The sequence below is a fragment of the Aquarana catesbeiana genome, linkage group LG03 (genome assembly GCF_042186555.1).
Source record: "Aquarana catesbeiana isolate 2022-GZ linkage group LG03, ASM4218655v1, whole genome shotgun sequence".
NCBI classification, from domain to species: Eukaryota; Metazoa; Chordata; class Amphibia; order Anura; family Ranidae; genus Aquarana; species Aquarana catesbeiana.
Window position 1 is genome coordinate 441,771,316 of NC_133326.1, and position 19,327 is coordinate 441,790,642.

Below are 19,327 nucleotides of genomic sequence, written 5' to 3' on the forward strand. Positions count from 1 at the left end.
ACTATGGTGGGCAATTCTGATTTTTTAATCCATGCTAATCCTTCCAGTGGAATTTTAGACGTCGCCTGCTCTAACTGTATGTGCGGTTTCCTTACCGAAGCGCACCATTCCACCACTCTCGCTAGTTGGAGGGCTTCCCAGTAAAGTACTGGGTCTGGGAGACCAATACCTCCTTTCCCTTTTGGGAGTACTAGGATATTTCTCCTTACCCTTGCTGGTTTGCCTGCCCATATAAACCTTAAAAACCCTGATCTAAGGTCCTTTAGAAAGTTTGATGGGATCTTTATTGGTAAAGTTTGAAACAGATAGAGAATTCTGGGCATCACATTCATCTTTATAATGTTTGTCCTTCCAAACCAGGTGAAGATATCCCTATCCCATCTTCTAAAGTCTTGTTTAATTTGTCTTGACAGCGGGGCATAGTTTAGTTCAAACATTCTACTAAGCTTCTTTGGGATTTTAGTCCCCAGATAACTTATGTGGGAATCTGTCCACCTAAAATTAAATTGTGCTTTTATCCGATATATTTCAGTTGTATCCATCTCCAACCCCATAGCTTCGGACTTAGTATAGTTTACCTTATAGTTTGCTAACTCCCCGTACTTGTTTAACTCGCTTAGAAGGGAAGGGAGGGATATAGTTGGAGAGGTTATGAAGAAGATCAAATCATCAGCATATGCTGCTAATTTGTGTTCCTCTCTCTCCGTCTTAATACCCCTGATATTACAATCAGCACGTATTTTCCTTAGAAAAGGTTCCAGTGTGAGAATGAAAATAATTGGTGAGAGAGGACACCCCTGCCGCGTTCCATTTTGTATCTCAAAGGGGTCCGATAGCCTATCATTAACCTTAACCCTTGCGCTTGGAATTGAGTAAAGGTTTGAGAACCAGCTCAACATTCCTTCACCCAGTCCGATATGTTGTAAGGTTGTTTTGAGAAAAATCCAATCAACCCTATCGAAAGCTTTTTCTGCGTCCGCTGAGAACAGTACGAGGGGTTCCTGTCTGCTCTGTGCAGTATATATTGCATTTATTACTCTTTGCGTGTTTTCCCTACCTTCCCTTCCTGCCGTAAATCCCACCTGGTCTGGATGAATTAGTGCCGGGATATGTTCTTCTAATCTTAACGCCAGGATTTTAGAAAAAATTTTTAAGTCCACGTTCAGTAACGCAATTGGCCGGTAGCTAGAGCATTGAGATGGATCCTTTCCTTCCTTCGGAATTACTGCTATGTGTGCCATCAAGGTTTCTCTAGGTATCTTCCGCCCTTCCCGTAGGGAGTTAAAAGCCGCTGTAAACCTCGGAGCCAATTTCTCAGCAAAAAATTTATAGTACGTCAAAGTATACCCATCTGGGCCCGGGGCTTTCCCTACTTTTAGAAGGTTTATTGCTTTTTTAAATTCTTCTATTGAGATTGGTGCATCTAAGTCTCTTGCTACCTCCTCCGTTAACCTTGGCATTTCTGAATTGCCCAAATATTCTTTTGCCCTCTCTTGTTTGTTTCTGCACCTATGTGGGGGCTGGTGACCATCCAGCTGGTACAGACCCTCATAGTATTCCTTAAAGATCTGTGCCATCTCCTGTGATGATTTCGCCGCCACCCCCTGCTGTGTTTTAATACCCGTCAAATGGGGTGGTGTGGTGGCATCCTTAAGGGCCTTTGCCAGCATCCTACTTGGTTTATTCCCAAATTCGTATAGTGTCCGCCTACCCCGTTTCAGTTTAGCTTTAGCCTGTTCGATGAGGAGCAAGTTCAGGTCTCCTCTAAGGCCACCTAGTTTCTCCTCTAAAGCCTGTGTTTGAGATTTTTTATGTTTCAGTTCTACGACCCTAATTTTTTCGAGCAGCTCCTCAATCTGTGCGTTAAACTTCTTTTTCCTATGCGCCCCGAGCGATATCAAAACTCCCCTCATCACACATTTGTGTGTTTCCCACACACAGAATGGGGTGACTTCACTCGACTCATTTATCTGGAAAAAGGAGTCTAATTCCTGATTAAGTTCTTGCTCATACTCCATATCTTTTAAAAGCGTTTCATTAATCTTCCAATGCCATTCCCGACGTTCTTCCTCCCCCAGATCCAACGTACAATCTGTCGGGGCGTGGTCTGAAAGGGTAAATGAACCTATTTCCGCACTCACCAAAGATGATATGACTGTCTGTGATATCATAACATAATCGATACGCGTATATGTTTTGTGTTTTGATGAATAAAACGTATAGTCCCTGTCCTGGGCATGGATTGACCTCCATGTGTCTATTACTTGCAAATTACTCAATAGTTTCTTAATTCTTCGTGTTTTTGTCAGAGAGAGATGTGAGGCTCCCCTGGACGTATCCAGGAGCGGATCTAATACTAAATTTAGGTCGCCTCCTATCACTAAAATGCCCTCCTTATGTTGATATATCATTTGTAGACAGGTCTCCAGGTAGCTAACCTGTTCTTCATTTGGGAGATACAGGTTCACCAGTGTGATCCTCTGTAGTCCAATTTGTCCCTTTACAATTAAAAGGCGACCCTCCTCATCTGTGACTACCTTCAATTCCTTCCACGGGATCTGTTTTGAGACTATGATTGATACTCCATTGGTTTTAGAACTCGGAGATGTACTGTGATAAGCTGTTAAGAATTTATGATTTCCGAGTTTTGGTATTCTGTCCCTTCTAAAATGTGTCTCCTGAAGGAAGCCAATCTGCGTCCCCAACCTTCCCATCTCCGCAAGTAACCTAATCCGTTTTTCCGGGATATTCAATCCCTTGACGTTATATGAGGTGAATTTTATTCTAGTCATATTTTCCTCTTTCTTTACCTTTCCTTTTACGGTCTATTGGAATTTACGAGGAGAGGGGCCCCCCACCAGGATCCCAGGGAGAGAGAGCTGGGAAGAGAAAAAAAAAAAAAAAAAAAAGGAGAAAGGGAGGACCCCCCTTGTACCAATTGGAGGTCACAATCCGAACGGCGCGAAACCTCGGTGCCGTTTGGAGGGAAAAAAAAAAAAAAACCAAATTTGTAAACGCCTCCGACTTGTCCTCCACTCAGAGGGGAGACGTCTATTGTAGGGGGATGCCCCTGAGCACAAAAAGTTTGAGTATCTGTATATCAGAAAAATACAGTGGCACGCCCATTGGTAATAACTAAGAGTGAAATAGCCCAGGAGAGTACACCTGTAATATTACCAGTCAGTTACCCTTTTACATCTATGTTTCCATTTCCATACTTTTTAAAAAGTTTGAGTATCTATATATCAGAAAAATACAGTAGCACGCCCATTAGTAATAACTAAGAGTGAGATAGCCCAGGAGAATACACCTGTAATATTACCAGTCAGTTACCCTTTTACATCTATGTTTCCATTTCCATACTTGTATTCCGCTTGTTAACATATAACCCCATCCAACCCCTCCCTCCCCCTCCTCCCACATCCCCGTCCATCCCTTTCCCTGCCCCCTATTCCCAGATAACCCATACCTCACCCCCCTTCACCCCTATCCCCCTCCCCCCCCCCCGCGCCCCCCCCACCATCCCCGGTAAGACCGGGGTATTTGGAGAGCAGGGGGGGGGGGCCAGGGGAGAGGAGATAAAAAAAAAAAAAAAAAAAAAACCCTGAAAACAATGCAGCAACTACAAAATTCTTGTGTCCATCGCCTTCTCCGCTCCCTCTAATTCTTAGGGGGCCCTAAGGACCCCTATCCATTGGTGTAAAAATTTGTGTACTAATAAAAAACATATTATTTAGTGTCATTATGTCCCTCCCCCTTCTCCCTCCCCCCTCCCTCCCTTCTAACCCCTCCCCCCCACCCCCCCCCTTCCCTACCCCCATTTATACCCCCCCCTTTCTTACGCGTGTACAACCAGTGTAGCATGTGTAACCACCCAAACCCCCGTGCTTTGTGTCCATAATACAGCAAATCCTTATTACCTTTACAAAAAAAAAAAAAACATTCCATCAAAGGACATCCTGTGCTTCTAAATTCCCATAACGTATTTCTCACCAAAACACAACAATAATTCACTCACTTACTATACCCACCCCAGTGACACACACACACACAAAAAAAAAAAAAAAAAAAAATGGGAGCAGTAACGGGCCTTCCATTGGTATTGCCTATAATGTATCACACTCAGGTAAAACACCTTCCATTATGCATAAACAAACATAAAGAAACCCGCAGGTAAAAAGAAAGCGAGAGGAAAAGAAGAGAAAACTTTCCCTCTTCCCCTCCCCTCCCTTCCCCCTTTTGGGAGGTGGAACACGATGGGCACCCCCAGGGGGGGAGAGAGTGTCCCCCGAACCTTCCATCAAGTCCGGGACAACGCACAGTTGTAAAGAGTCAATTACAAGATGACAAACGGAAAAAAAAAGAGAGAGAGAAAAAGAGAAAAAAAAAAAAAAAAAAAAGAAAAAAGCAAAAAGCAAGTCCATCATTAAATCATGACCCCATTTCCTTCTCCTCTATTCCTACTCCCTCGCAGTTATTTCTGTTGGGTATACTCTCTGACATTGTCCGTAGTCATATCAATCCAATCAGGGATCTCCACTATTTCAGAACCTAGGAACTTGAATAAGTCCGGTAGTTGCTCTGGCGCCATCAGGGCAAAGGTGTGATCATCCTTTTTTATGATTACTGAGAATGGGTGTCCCCATCTGTAAGTTGCACCTTTTGCCCGTATTTGATCCAACAGTGGTCTCAGTAACCTTCTCCTTTTTTTCGTCTGCCGGCTAAGGTCTGGAAACACCTGGACCCCCTGACCTGCGACTTCCAGCACCCCTTTCTGCCATGCAGCTCTCATTATATCCTCCTTCACCCTAAAAAAATGCACCCGGCAAAGCACATCTCTAGGGGGTCCTATTTCTGGCATAGGCCCTGCTGGGCTCCTATGAACACGATCCAGCTCAATATGATTGTCAGCTGTCTTTCCTAAATATTTATTAAAGACATCGGTTACTGTTTTCCTCAGCTCGGGTGGTTTTATTGTTTCTGGAATCCCTTTAATGCGTACATTATTTCTCCTGCTTCTGTTCTCAAATTCCTCTGCTTGTAACTGCAACTGTAACAGTTTTTGATGTTGTGTTTTAAACTTCCTTTCCAGTAACTCTATTCGGGCGTCTGCTGAGGACTGAGAGGACTCACAGACACCCATTCTTTTGTCCATCACCTCTAATTTGGCAGTTACTTCACTTAGTTCTTCCCTCACCGCAACTTTTAGGTCGCTCAATAGGACTTGTAATTCCTCTTTAGTTGGTAACGCCTGTATGAGCTTCCTAATGTCCTGTACACCATCAGTAGCCAGTACAATAGTTTCCCCCCTATTAACAGAACATACCTGAGTCTCTGTAACAGCCCCAGTCCGGGGCACGATTGGGGGGCTTGTTTCTGCGGTTTCTGCCACCTCCGTACGGATGTTCCCGGCTGAAACACTTACGGTGATCGGGGTAGGTGGTTCCTCCATGGCCGCTTGCTGTCTCAGAGCGGCCCGAGCAGCACGCTGTGAAACGGCCCCGGCCTCCACTGACATGACTGGCTCCGTCTTTCCGGTGAGGTACTTGGTGATGGACGGGTATCTGGGTGCCTCCGCCCGACCTGCGCTCTTCTCTTGTCTGCTTCCAGGCATAAACTCGCCCCTGCAACTGCTCGTGGTTCTCCTGGCGTATCTCACTCAGCCCGCCGAACCCGATCTCCTGCTCGAGCGCGCCACTGCGATGCTCCGCCTCTCACTCCGTCATGCTCAGACCGCACCTCCCTCCATGCTGCATTCTTCTCTTTCAAAAAGACTCGATTAATCATATTTTTATTGGTTTCTCATGGATACACATTTGGATAGTAGGGAGTTGATTATTAGCGCACTTTTAATATATATTCATAATTAATATCTTGAGTGGTTATCAGAGCACCTACCCAAAAGAGCAGCTTTTAATCATTTGGGTATTTCCTACGTTTATTTAATATTTATAATTTTTATTTTTTATTTTGGATTGTTGATACACATTTGATTTTGCAAAAACTATATATTTTTTTCAGCATCTGTTTCTATTTTTGCACTGTCTGCACTTTGTATTGTATTTTTTAACACTGGGTCACAACGTTTTAACATATCAGCGCTTTAGTATTTGTTATATATAATGAGAATAGACCCCTTACCAGAACTTGCCCAGTAAGAAACTGAGCTGCTGGGCTGCCCTGCATCCAGCGTGCTTTCCGAATAGGCATTCAGTGCTGCCTGAGGTTTTGTGACAGATAAAAGAGTGTGTCTGTCCACAGACTGTTTTGACCGGCTGACATTTATCAAAATGAATCATTCTTGAATTAGCAGCAGCTGTCAGGCCCCTGATGCTGCCGATGTCGCAGATTCAAGTGTTTTTGGGGTGTGGAATCTCTGCTAGGCTGCCTAGCTTTGTGGGTGTTTTTTTTTTCTGGAAGAACTTTTTGGTATAGGTTTGATGGGCACAACTAAAACCCAAGAACCAATTTTTCCCACACTTGTTTGACAGGTGCATATGATTTCAATTTTTTTACAGAAACGCCAGTTCTTGATTTCATCAAGAGTACCTCTATAGGGTTACAGTGTGAAGGCACCACCAACACCCAAACCCAAATTTTTCTGCATCTATTACTTCTATCCAAATTCTGCAATCCAAAAAGTCTCTAATCTTGTTCAAAGTTCACTAAATTGTGGCCTCATCATACAGATTGGCTCCCCAAGCCATTGTTTACAATATAAAGAACGTTTGCATGAAAATTTTTTTTTTTTTTTCCCCCTTGATAAATCTAATTTTTGCTGTAGCAGGTTCTATACATGGTACAGATGCGCCTCTTTACAGGCAGACTAAGGAGACCCCCAGGCACTATATTTAATGGAATATTTCATTTTTATGGTTTCACTTTAAGCGCTTGCCACCCGCCGGCTGTCATATGACAGCCAGGCGGCGTGGCTCTCGTTCTGGGAGGGCGTCATATGACACCCTCGCCTGCCCGACCCACCAGGGGGCGCGCCGCCGACGCACTCACGTGCGCTTGCCGTGTCACTTCGGACCCGATGCGCGTGCCCGGCGGCCGCGATGTCAGAGGAGAGGAGATCCACGTTCTGTCAGAGGAGAGGAGACCGATGGTGTGTTCCCAGTACAGAGGAACACCGATTGGTCTCCTTCCCTTGTGAGTCCCCTCCACCTACAGTTAGAAACACTCCCTAAGAAACATAATTAACCCCTCGATCACTCCCTAGTGTTAACCCCTTCCCTGCCAGTCACATTTATACAGTAATCAGTGCATTTTTATAGCACGGATCGCTGTATAAATGTGAATGGTCCCAAAAATGTGTCAAAAGTGTCCGATATGTCCGCCGCAATATCGCAGTCATGATAAAAATCGCAGATCGCCGCCATTACTAGTAAAAAAAAAAAAATAATAAAAATGCTATAAATCTATCCCCTATTTTGTAGACGCTATAACTTTTGCACAAACCAATCAATATACGCTTATTGTGATTTTTTTTTACCAAAAATATGTAGAAGAATACATATCGGCCTAAACTGAGGGAAAAATTTGTTTTGAAAAAAAAAATTGGATATTTATTATAGCAAAAAGTAAAAAAATGCGTTTTTTTCAAACTTGTCACTCTTCTTTTGTTTATAGCGCAAAAATAAAAACCGCAGAGGTGATCAAATGCCACCAAAAGAAAGCTCTATTTGTGGGGAAAAAAATTATAACAATTTCATTTGGGTACAGGGTTGCATGACTGCGCAATTGTCATTCAAAGTGTGACAGTACTGAAAAATGGCTTGGGCAGGAAGGGGTTGAAAGTGCACTGTTTTGAAGTGGTTAAGCAACATTAACCACTTTGGCCCCGGAAAAGATTTTCCCCCTTAATGACCAGGTTATTTTTTGCGATACAACACTGCGTCGCTTTAACTGACAATTGTGTGGTCGTGCGATGCTGTACCCAAACAAAATTGACATCCTTTTTTTCCCAGAAATAGAGCTTTCTTTAGGTGGTATTTGATCACCTCTGTGGTTTTTATTTTTTTGCGCTATAAACAAAAAAGACTGACAATTTTGAAAAAAAAAACTTTTTTTACTATTTGTTAAAATAATTAATCAAAAAATAAAAAATAAAAAAAACAGATTTCTTCATCAGTTTAGGACAATATGTATTCTTCTACATATTTTTGGTAAAAAAAAAAAGTCACAATAAGCGTATATTGATTGGTTTGCGCAAAAGTTATAGCGTCTACAAAATAGGGGATAGATTTATGGCATTTTTATTATTATTTTTTTTTACTAGTAATGGCGATGATCGGCGATTTTTAGTGGGGCTGCAACATTGCGGCGGACAGATCAGACACTTATGACACTTTTTTGGGACTGACATTTATACAGCAATCAATGCTATAAAAATGCACTGATTACTGTATAAATGACACTGGCAGCCAAGGGGATAACACTAGGAGATGATCAAGGGGTTAAGTGTTTCCTAGGGAGGTGTTTCTAACTGTGGGGGGAGGAGACTGACTGGGAGTACAGAGAGAACTTCCCTGTCAGAATGGGGGTCTGTTTGTTTACACTGACAGATCCTAGTTTCCTAGTTCTGGCTCTCTGTGGCGCGATCGTGGGTGGCCAGCGGACACCGCAGCTGCCGGCCACACGCATCAGCTCCCCCATTTTGCAGTGGGCGTAGGGGCACACCTATTATGGCTGTTAAAGGGACCGGCGCACAGCTACGACGATTCGCCAGAACAAGCCGACCTGCTGCAGTATAATGACGGCAGTTGGTCAGCAAGCGGTTAAATCACTTCTCATTTAAAAATTATCTTTCAAAAAAATATTTTTTGCATTGATACATCTTCCCCAGGGCAGTACCCGGATCCCCATACCCTTTGTAAGCCCAATAACTTGCGTATAAGACTTCAAAATGGGTACTTTTGATTTTTACAGTTCGGGTCTCATAGACCTTAGTGGGGTTCGTTGTTCGACTCCAAACTTTTGCGATGTTCGAAAGTTCTGGTACAGAACCAAACAGGGTCGTTCGGCCCATCTGTACTTATTATACTTATTAACTTCAGTAAATTTTCCTTTGACACATAAATAATCAGTGTTGTTAGCCTCTAAGTCTAAGCTTTTCAGTCCTTGGCAGAAGTCATATCAAGGGGTGCTTATAAATATTCTACAGGGAAAAAAAAGAGCCACACTTCTCTATGATTAATTTTATACCAAACAAGATGCTTTTGAACTAAATTAGACATGAGCATCAGAAAACAGAGGAATTTGCCAGTTTTTGCCCTAAATGAAAATTTGGGTTCCATAGGTGTTGTCTTGAGGCAGAAGGCTGATCACAAAAGGCAGATCACAGCAGGCAGAGCAAGTAGGAGACAGTCAGGAACGAAAGCCAGGGTCGAAACACTGTAGACAGGAGAGGAGAGATCAGAAGCGAAGTCAAGAAGCAGGCCGGGGTCATACACAAGAAGCAGGCAGGGGCAGATCCGAGGTCAGAGCCAGGAGAGAAGCAGGGGTAGTCCAGTAGCCAGCCGGGTCGGTAACTGAAAGTCAGAAGCATAAGCACACAGGAAACAAGGGCAACAGGGAAAAATTCTGTCTGGTCCCCCACGCTACTATGTGCTAACTCAATAGAATCCAGTGCACCATATAAGAAATGTGATGGGGCTTGCTGCTTTACACCCATGTGTTCCCACATATAACCAAATGTAAAAAATAAGAAATAGTGAAGTGCTAGCCCTCTAATAAAGATAAGATATGTGTATGGCTGTTATAAATGCAAGAAGCTGATGTGAATATACAACATAGAAGTGAACATTTACAACAATGGTGGAAACCCTGAATACCAGAATTATTATTATTATTATTATTATTATACAGGATTTATATAGCACCAACCATTTGCGCAGCGCTTTACAACATCAGGACAGACAGTACAGTTACAATACAATTCAATACAGGAGGAATCAGAGGGCCCTGCTTGTTAGAGCTTACAATCTAAGAGGGACGCTCAAGTGATACAAAAGGTAATAACTGTGGGGGATGAGTTGATGAAGAAAATAAAAGAACAGTTGTTAGGTGAGGGCAGGATAGGCTTCTCTGTAGAGAAAAGTTTTCAGGGATGGCCTAAAAGTGGATAGAGTTGGAGATAGTCAAACAGATTGGGATAGGGAATTCCAAAGGATGGGAGAGGCTCGGGTCAAGGTGACGAGGAAGCTAGAGAGCATGAGGTCTTGGGAGGAACGGAGAAAACTATTTGGTTGGTATTTTGAGACTAGGTTAGTGATGTAGCTGGGGGCAGAGTTGTGGATGGCTTTGTAAGTTGTTATTAGTATTTTTAATTAAAATTTGTTGGGTGAGTGGAAGCCAATGGAGGGATTGGCAGAGAAGGGTAGCAGGTGCTGAGCGGTTTGTAGGGTGGATGAGTCTGGCAGCAGCATTCATGATGGACTGAAGGAGGGATAGCCTATTTTAAAGGTAAGCCAATGAAGGAGGGAGTTGCAGTAGTCGAGGCAAGAGATAACCAGGGAGTGAATCAGGAGCTTTGTGGTTTCATTGATAAGGAAGGGGCATATTTTGGAGATGTTGCGGAGGTTAAGGCAGCATGCCTTGGAAAGTGATTGGATATGGAGCTGAAAGGAGAGTTTAGAGCCCAGGATAACACCTAGCACCCTGGCATGCGGGGATGGTGAATGGTTATGCCATTGCTCTTGACAGAGAAGTCAGGGGAAGAGGCACGTGGTGGAGGAAATATGAGCTTGGTTTTGGACAGGTTGAGTTTGAGGAAGTGGTGTGACATCCAGACAGATATGTCTGTTAGTAAGTTAGTAATGCATAAGGAGACTGATGGAGTTAGCTGAGGGGTGGAGAGATAGATTTGGGTTTCGTCAGCATAGAAATTATATTGAAAGCCATGGGAAGCTGTCGGTTGACCCAGGGAGGAGGTGTAGATTGAAAATAGAGGTCCAAGAACGGAACTTTGGGGGCCCCAGTGGAGAAAGGAAGAGGAGTGGAGGAAGTATAATTGCAAGTTACATTGAAGGTGCGGTGGAATAGGTAGGATGAGAGACAGCGAAAAGCACAGTCACAAAGACTAAAGGAGTAAAGTTTTTTGAGGAGGAGGGGGTGGTCAACCGTATCAAAGGCAGCCAAAAGGTCCAAACGCAGGAGTACAGAATAGTGTCCAAAATAGATTAACTCACTGATAGCAAAGTGCAAATATGTAAAGTGGTAGCATAAACACATACAACCTGTGACAATAAGGTAAAAACAATAAACCAAATTGATAGTGACATCACCTGGTAGTAACACTGTGTATCAAATACTCTTAAAGTAAAACAATATGGGTGAACAAAGTCCTTATAGTGAATGCTGTTCTGTGAATACTTGTTCTTAGTAGGGAAACCACTTGTGTCCCTCCATCGGCCATTAAATTCACTCACCTCACATTCAGACCTATTACAGGTCCAAATACGCCTTCCCCTAGGAAGTATAGGGGTATATATATCCAGTGGCAGGCGACTTCCTGTCCTAGGGAGACTTGCTTCTGGTTGTGCAGTAATCCTCATGCAGGTAGTGATTAAAGAATTAAAAAAACAGCATAGTGCTGAACTGCATAAAATCAGTGTTTTATTTAAAGACAATCAAGTAACACTCACATTTGTTAGTGCACTTACTCCAGTGCACTTGGGTAGAACACTTGAGACATTAGGGGTGCATGGCCCCCTTAACAGGCATCTAGATCTAGCTCGGCTTAGGGAGATCAGGATTAATTTCCTACTACGGTGCAATGACATCACAAAACAAAACTTTCATCGTTATTCATGTGACTTCTTCAAGGAGTGAGAGTCCTTGACGCCACCATACTGCCTTATAAAATATGCAATAATTGTATATTTTGCAGGTGCTATTTTTTAAAAGCCTATGGTGCCCATATTTCCTAGGGTCCATTGTGTTTAATAAACAATAGTCAATTCCAGCCTGCGGTTGCCATTATCATGGAGCCACAGTCCAAGAACTAAGATCTGGCTGAGCTGCCAGATAAAACCTGGGTTTTATAACTTTTCAAAATTAATTCAATGTTGGTATTGGAGGTTTCCACCACTGTTGCAAATGTTAATTTCTATGTTATATATTCATATCAGCATCAGTTGTTTGCATTTATAATACCCTTACACATATCTTATCACTATTAGAGAGCTAGCACTTCACTATTTCTTATTTTTTTCAAAAGGCAACAGGGAGCTAAAGACCAGTTCCCAAAGTCTGTGAGCAACTGTCATCCTTATAAAGGCCAGAATCCGCCAAGATCTATCTCACGTAGCGTGCATCAGTGCGCACAGGCATGTGCCACCAACAAGCGTGCACTGGCCTATTTCTATCAGATATGCACGCGTAGTCTTTCACAGATGGGCATAACCATGCAGGGTATTGACAGGCGTGCCAAGCCTCCAGCTTGCCCCTTGACAGGTGTTTTCCGTGGACTATGGAGGAAAGAGGGGAAAAGCCCATAGGCATTAAATCACTGCTCCTACAAGTTGTCCCCCCCCTCCCATTGTGGCCCCCAACAGCAAATTTTAGTTTTAATACAAACTTTTTCTTTAGGCCAGTCATTTGACCATGCAGTGTCCTCTTCAACTCTTCTTTAGGTTCTTGACATCGGTGCTGCTTTCTGTACGAGTACACTGGGAATGAAAGGTTCATGGTTACACCTGCTGGGTGGTGACTCATGCAGGCCTGCATTCGCAGTATGTAGGAAATCCTCTGGGTTGAGGGATGTCAGGACTCGTGCAAGCCAGAAGATGGAGAATATCTTACTGGGAAGAAGCACTGTGTGGGACAGATTCAGTTTGAAAACGATTATTGCAGTTAGACCTGCATGGCAGCCTGGAATTGGGCTTTACTATAGTTATTTTTTTTATATTATTTTGTTTGACAAAACATTATTTCAGTGTTCTAAGTTGAATATATGCATCATAAATGCCATCCTTATGTAGATATCTTTGTAAACATTTTACAATAATTAATTTTCCTTTTCTTCCCTTGTAGGTGGAAGAACTTCAATTTAATAAGCTGCAAGGCAGCTGCCCTTATGCACTGTATGTGGCCAGTCACTGATGGCACCTAACTAGAAGAACAATTAGTAGACGTGTACAATATTGTGACTTTCTTCTAAGTATAAGTCGACCAGCATTGTCATGTTCAGACGTCAGGATCTGCCTGGAATGCATGTACGTGAATCCTTTACCTGCACGGGTGTTTCCGATCCATTTGTTCTGGATGCACAAAATATCAAGGCAGGTTTCCAATAAGAGTGATCAGTTTTTTGTGATAACAATGTCCAATATTTGTATTCTCTTCAGTTATTTTAAAGTAGATGAAAGCTTTATGTTATACTCTTGTTTTAAATAGGATACATTGTGGTTTCATACATAACACCAATCAGCCATAACTTTATGACCACCCACCTCATCTGTCAAGGCATGGATGCCACCATGGACCTCTTAAGGTGCGCTGTGGTACCTGGCACCAAGCTATTAAAGTTATCGGTAACAGATCCTTTAAAACCTCTAAATTGCAAGATGGGGCCTCCATGGATTGAACTTGTTTTTCTAGCACATCACAAAGTTGCTCAATTGGATTGAGATCTGGTGAATTTGAGGCCAAGTCAATATCTTTAACTTTTTTTTGTGTTCTTCAAACCATTCTTGAACCATTTATGTAATGTGGCAAGGCGCGTTATCCTGTTTAAAGAGGCCACTGCCATCAGGGAATAATGTTTCCACAAAGGGGTGTACTTGGTTAGCAACAATGTTTAGTTAGGAGTTTTTAGTAGATAACATCCACATGAATGGCAGGACCCAAGGTTTCCCAGCAGAACATCGCCAAAGTATCTTACTGCTTCCACCGGCTTGCCTTCCTGCCATACTTCATGCAGGTGCCATCTCTTCCCCAAGGGAGTGACATAACTGGCCATCCGTATTATTTAAAAGAAAAGGTGATTCATCAGACCAGGCCATCTTCTTCCATTGCTCAATGGTCCAGTTCTACGTGCCCATTATAGGTGCTTTTGGCTGTGGACATGGGTCAGCATGGGTACCCTGACCAATCTTTGGCTATGCAGCCCTATACACAGCACGCTGTGATACCCATTTTTTTCTGCTTTCAACACAAACTTCGGGAACAGAATGTTCACTTGCTGCCTACTATGGCTTTCAGATATCATTGTAACAGGATAATCAGTTATTCACTTTCCCTGTCATTGGTCATCAAGTTATGGCTGATTAACATATGTTTATACATATAATGGACAACTGAAGAAAATATAGTTTATATTATATTCAAGAAAAAATATGAAATATTGCTTTTGAATATGATGCCTTCTATGACGTAGGCTAGTGGAACTTTATAAATGGCTCAAGGTGAAATGTCACCACACAATTGAATGTTAGAAGACTAATTCCCTGTCAGATATCTAAGGTTTAAATCAGACAAATCAAGCCAAAAACCAAACAGATTCTTTACTTTTTTTTTAACCCCTTCACACCTAAGGGTAAAACAAATCTAAATGCCTAAGCTCAATTTTGTGTGTTAGTAAAACCATACGTGTCACAACTACTTTGTGCATCCAGGTGGATTACACCTTGTTTTTTCAGAACAAATTAGGCTTTCATTTGGTAGTAAATAGTTAAGCATATCTCCTGATTTATTTATTTTTTTGATTTTTTTTTATCAAAAGGAAAACTGTCCCAAAATAGTAAAAAAAATATTTTTTTTTAAAAAGTAGCTGTATATTTCTTGTTACTTCCATAACCTACCACCAAAGAGCAACCCAAAATAAAAGCTCCTGCTCCTGGGGATCACGACGATACCACATATGTGTATGTTATTTGTTGTTTATACCTGTAGTACAGCCACGAAGCACTAGTGCACTGACACTGATGCTAATTAAAAAAAAAAAAATCCTGTCCAAAATATGTTGACCCTGACCTTTGACCCCTACTTGATCCAAACACTAACCCTGGCACTGACCTAGATCAAACCTTGATCTAGGCATTTTTCTTTATTTATTTTTTATTTTTTTTTAAATTTACAAACATTTTGTTTTCTTTCTGCAAGGAATGAGAAAGATACATTGTATCCTCCTTCTCCATTCACAGAAAGAAAAAAACACAGGGGCGGGCTTCACAGGGACTGACCAACTGTGGTAGCCAGTCAGAGGCTACCACAGCGACCAGTGACCTGGAATCGGGAGATCTGGGTCCCGATCGTTAGTACAGGGCCCGGGGCTGTTGTGAGACCACGGTCTCTGTGCTGGGAGCGTGCCGTGCAGCGTGCTCCCAGCACAAAGGGAGAAACACATACTGTGTATGAGGCTTTATGTAAAAAAAGTCCAGTGCATTGAGGCTGCATATATGTTACGTCGGCATGCAGGGGTTAAGTAAAAAATGTTTATGTCTAAAGCAAAGATTGTATACATGCTTTTATTAAAATCTAAAGATAGAGGAGCCTTTACTAGCAGATATAGGCATGCAATGTCAGCACAGACGCACACAGTGTCAGGACAAGCACACGCACGCACACACATACAAACACTCAATCGCTTGTTTAACTGGCCTGGTGTGTCTACTACCCAAATTTCACCCAATGTAAACTTTCTATTTACTAAAAAAGAAAAAGAATTTTCAAAAGGTATACATGTACATTTTGTTACAGGGGGTTAGATATACATGTAAAGACATATAAAATAAAAGACTATAATGGACGTATATAACATTCACACCAAGGAAAACACCTTATAGTAATTTAAGCCAACGTATACACTGTAATAATGGGTTTGATGTGTGGAGAAGTTCAGGCATATGATACCAATGACAAATAATTTTATATTGATATATGTTAATAGCATTACCCCAAATGTCTTCTCAGTCCACAATATCTAGGGTGCAACCTATGGCTTTTTCCTTCCTATTTAGTCTCATATTTATGCTCTGGGAAAAAGTTCAGTGTTAATTGTAATAAGAAATCTATAAATGTCTTTTATGAGATGTTATCGTTAAGGTCCTTCTAGACAAATTTTCTCAAATAAGGTTAGATTAGCAAATAAAGATTTGGCAGTAAGTGTTTCAGCATAATGTTTCATTTGTAAATATGTGAATAAGGTTCTAAGTGGTATGTTATGTTTTTAAAAAAAAAGGAAAAAAAAGCTTATCTGTACCTGAATTGTTGATGTTAACCAAGGGCTGGCCATTATACTTTCAGTACTAGAAGGAAGGAAAGGGCTATACATGAATGAACTCATTTGAGATGTCAAGGGAGAAAAGAAAAATCACAATTACATTACAATATAACCCAACATTCCTTGTGTGGAGCAATGTTGACAGGCTACTATTCGTAATATCTGTAATGTAGGACCAGAATAAAGTTGGGGAATTCCAGAAGGGGAGGTAAGGGACTGCTCTGTGCTGTGTCAGAGCAGGTAAGTTCCGTATACCCTTTTTTTAATTTAGGGGAAAAAAAATCCTTTAGAATCACTTTAAGGAGTTTGTATGTATAGAAACGATCCAGAGCTGTTCAATCTCAGCCCATCTGTTAGGCGGGTGTATTGCAGACCAAGTAGTCAGGTAGCACAGTCAGGCTGCCAGGGAATATTTCACAATGTCGGGAAGTTTAAGCCACCTTGTGATATTACGTACATAAACAATACTCGTTTGGAAACTCGGCACCTGTTGCTATCCCACGTAAAATTAAGAAAAGACTGTTGAAACTTCATCCAATTTAAAGGACAATTGTTTCATATTTGTGGCCAGCTTAAAAAAACACAAAAACTATGTCTAACTGAACAATTTATAATATTTATTGGTGTGTAATTGTATATAATTTATAAGATGTTGTGGCGTCTAAGACAAATGATTTTTGATTGTTTTGTCCTTCTAGAAAATGATGCGTCCTGTCACTAACAATAATGTGACTTTTTGTGGAAGTGGCAAATCTTCTTGCCTCAGCCAAGACAGCATGAGAAGTGTAGAACAGTTTGGCTTGTACACAACCCAGCAGAGCAAATACAGCCATACTGTCAGCCAAAAGTCCATCTCCTGTCAGACACAAGAAACTATAAATGAGGCACATTTGCAGACCACAACCAGCAGAGATCTGGACACAAAAAGTGATTTAAAGAAAAAGAAAACCCTTGGGAGGTCTGGAAAGCGTGGAAGACCCTCTGGAACCACCAAACTGGCAGGATACCGAACCAGCACCGGAAGACCTCTGGGGACCACCAAAGCTGCCGGCTTTAAGACAAGTCCTGGCAGACCACTGGGCACAACCAAAGCCGCAGGATACAAAGTCAGCCCAGGGAGACCTCCAGGTAGCATTAAAGCTCTATCACGGCTTGCAAATCTAGGTTACACAAGTAACAATGCAGCTTTCCCCTACCCCACAGCACTTAACAGAGGACTCCATTCTGTTGTGGATACCAATATCAAACACCCTGTTGAGTAAAAGTCATTTAGTATGGATGTTGAGAAAATATCAGATACTTATATCATCACACTGTTGTCTTTAAAAATTACTTTAGACTAGAAATTCTGTTCAAATGCATCACACTTCAAAATGGCATAGTAGCAGGTTGTGTCTCTGCATCATTCGCATACATATTGCCCTTTTCTATTTGTGTGTGCTGGCTTGTATAAGTTATTTTGCAGAGAGATGAGGGGGTAGTTTTGCTTTTTTAAAAACTTTGCATGCAATGTTAGTTTAGAAAATATGAATTCAAGTGTGTGTGTGATTTTAAAGTCATGTTATGAAATGCTAAAACAGCCATAAAAATTAAAAAGAAGCTTGAGAGGTGAAAGAATAATACCAAATATACAAACACATTGTCACTGTATGACCACATACAATGTAGCCAAAAATGTAAGATAGAACAACCATATAGACATGTATATGTATTTAAGCTTTATTCTTTCATCATTTCTGAAGTCTTTCTGAAATATTTACAGCACTTTCAAAAGGTGTAATGGATAGTGTAAATATGTCAAAATGCAATTATGTATTGTATATAAACCAGTATAAAATTTCAGATTTACAGTTGTGTGTTTTATAAAAAAAAAAAAAAAAACAAAGTTAATATTTATACATGTAAACAAGGTCCTGACATAGTCATAGTTACTTTCTTCTGCCAGACAGAGGACGCTAAATTATATGAAAGTCGAAAAAAAAACTGAATGTCCTTCCTACATGAGCCCATCTAATTTCAGTTATTCATTTTATTTTTCATTTTTATTCAGGCATATGAGTAAATTTGATGTTATCCACTTTTTATAGACCAACCCTAAGTGTATTTAGTACATTGGTGTGCGGTAATCCATGTCAACCACGTATATCTTAAATTTTGTCTAATTTAGTCTACCAAAAGTTTAATCTGTGATCTTTTATGCTAAAGCTGGGTACACACAGATTGAAATTAAGCTGGTTCCTGCTGAACTGTCCAAATTTTGTTCTGTGTGTAGCCCTCTCTGTTCAGCAGAAGTCGATCGTTAAACCAACTTCTGTCGAATGGTCCTGCTGGAAAACCAGCATTTGATCAGCTGCACTTGTGTGGATGCAGGAAACTAAGTTTTTATCAGTTTGGCCCACTGGTTGAACAAAAGCAAACTCGCAGTGTGTACTCAACGTAAATATGTTTTTTGGACTATGATGAAAAGTCAGTAAAGGAGTCATTTTCAGCCTAGCCTTTATTCATGTGAAATACCTACTCGGTTTCAGTGGTAAATAGAAATAAATTCCTAGTGAGGAGTCCCAGTGCTCATTGTTTTTCATTTATTAAGCATCATTTCACTCTTAAGTCCCAAATCAAATGAAGATTAACAATAATTTTGGAGTTTTTAATTTACTTGGTAAACCTGTTACAAACCTGGCTGTTCAGACTGAGAATATGAAAAAAATGTGCCTAAAAAGTGGTTAACTTCAGTGAAAACCATATGCCAAAATGATTCGTGGATACCAGGATATTGAACTTAAATGCAAATCTTTACTTTTCAAGTAAAAGTCTTGCTTGGATCCACTCTTTTGCTTTCTTGTATGTCAGTGAGACCAGTCATCATGTAAAAGGCTCAATATGGAGGCTCTAAGGATAGGTTCATCTTTTGTAACACGTTATACCTGTATATAAAGTTGCTTCGTTCTCCGCACCAGGAGAGGTGGGAGGTACAGGGCAGATAGCTATACTAAGTGTCTGCAGGAGCCGGACATTGCACAAATGATCCACTGACCACTTTTGTTTTTTACAGATTTATTTTGTGTAAATTTAGTAGTGATATACTTAACAAAGAAATTT

General features: G+C 41.2%; 1 protein-coding gene across 6 annotated transcripts in view; it reads left to right on the plus strand.

Annotated features, from left to right (window-relative positions):
- LG03H5orf24 (linkage group 03 C5orf24 homolog) overlaps positions 1 to 19,327 on the plus strand; it is a 97,210-nt gene that overhangs the window by 58,359 nt on the left and 19,524 nt on the right. For 4 of the 6 annotated variants that reach the window (XM_073620809.1, XM_073620808.1, XM_073620806.1 and 1 more), the window contains 2 exons: positions 13,039 to 13,286; positions 16,927 to 18,076. In XM_073620809.1, the coding sequence (XP_073476910.1) occupies positions 13,188 to 13,286; positions 16,927 to 17,490 (663 nt within the window). In that variant the 5' untranslated portion in view covers positions 13,039 to 13,187 and the 3' untranslated portion in view covers positions 17,491 to 18,076. Of the gene's footprint in view, positions 1 to 13,038; positions 13,287 to 16,926; positions 18,077 to 19,327 lie in introns of those variants that run through there. The other 2 variants (XM_073620810.1, XM_073620812.1) reach the window with 2 other exon arrangements.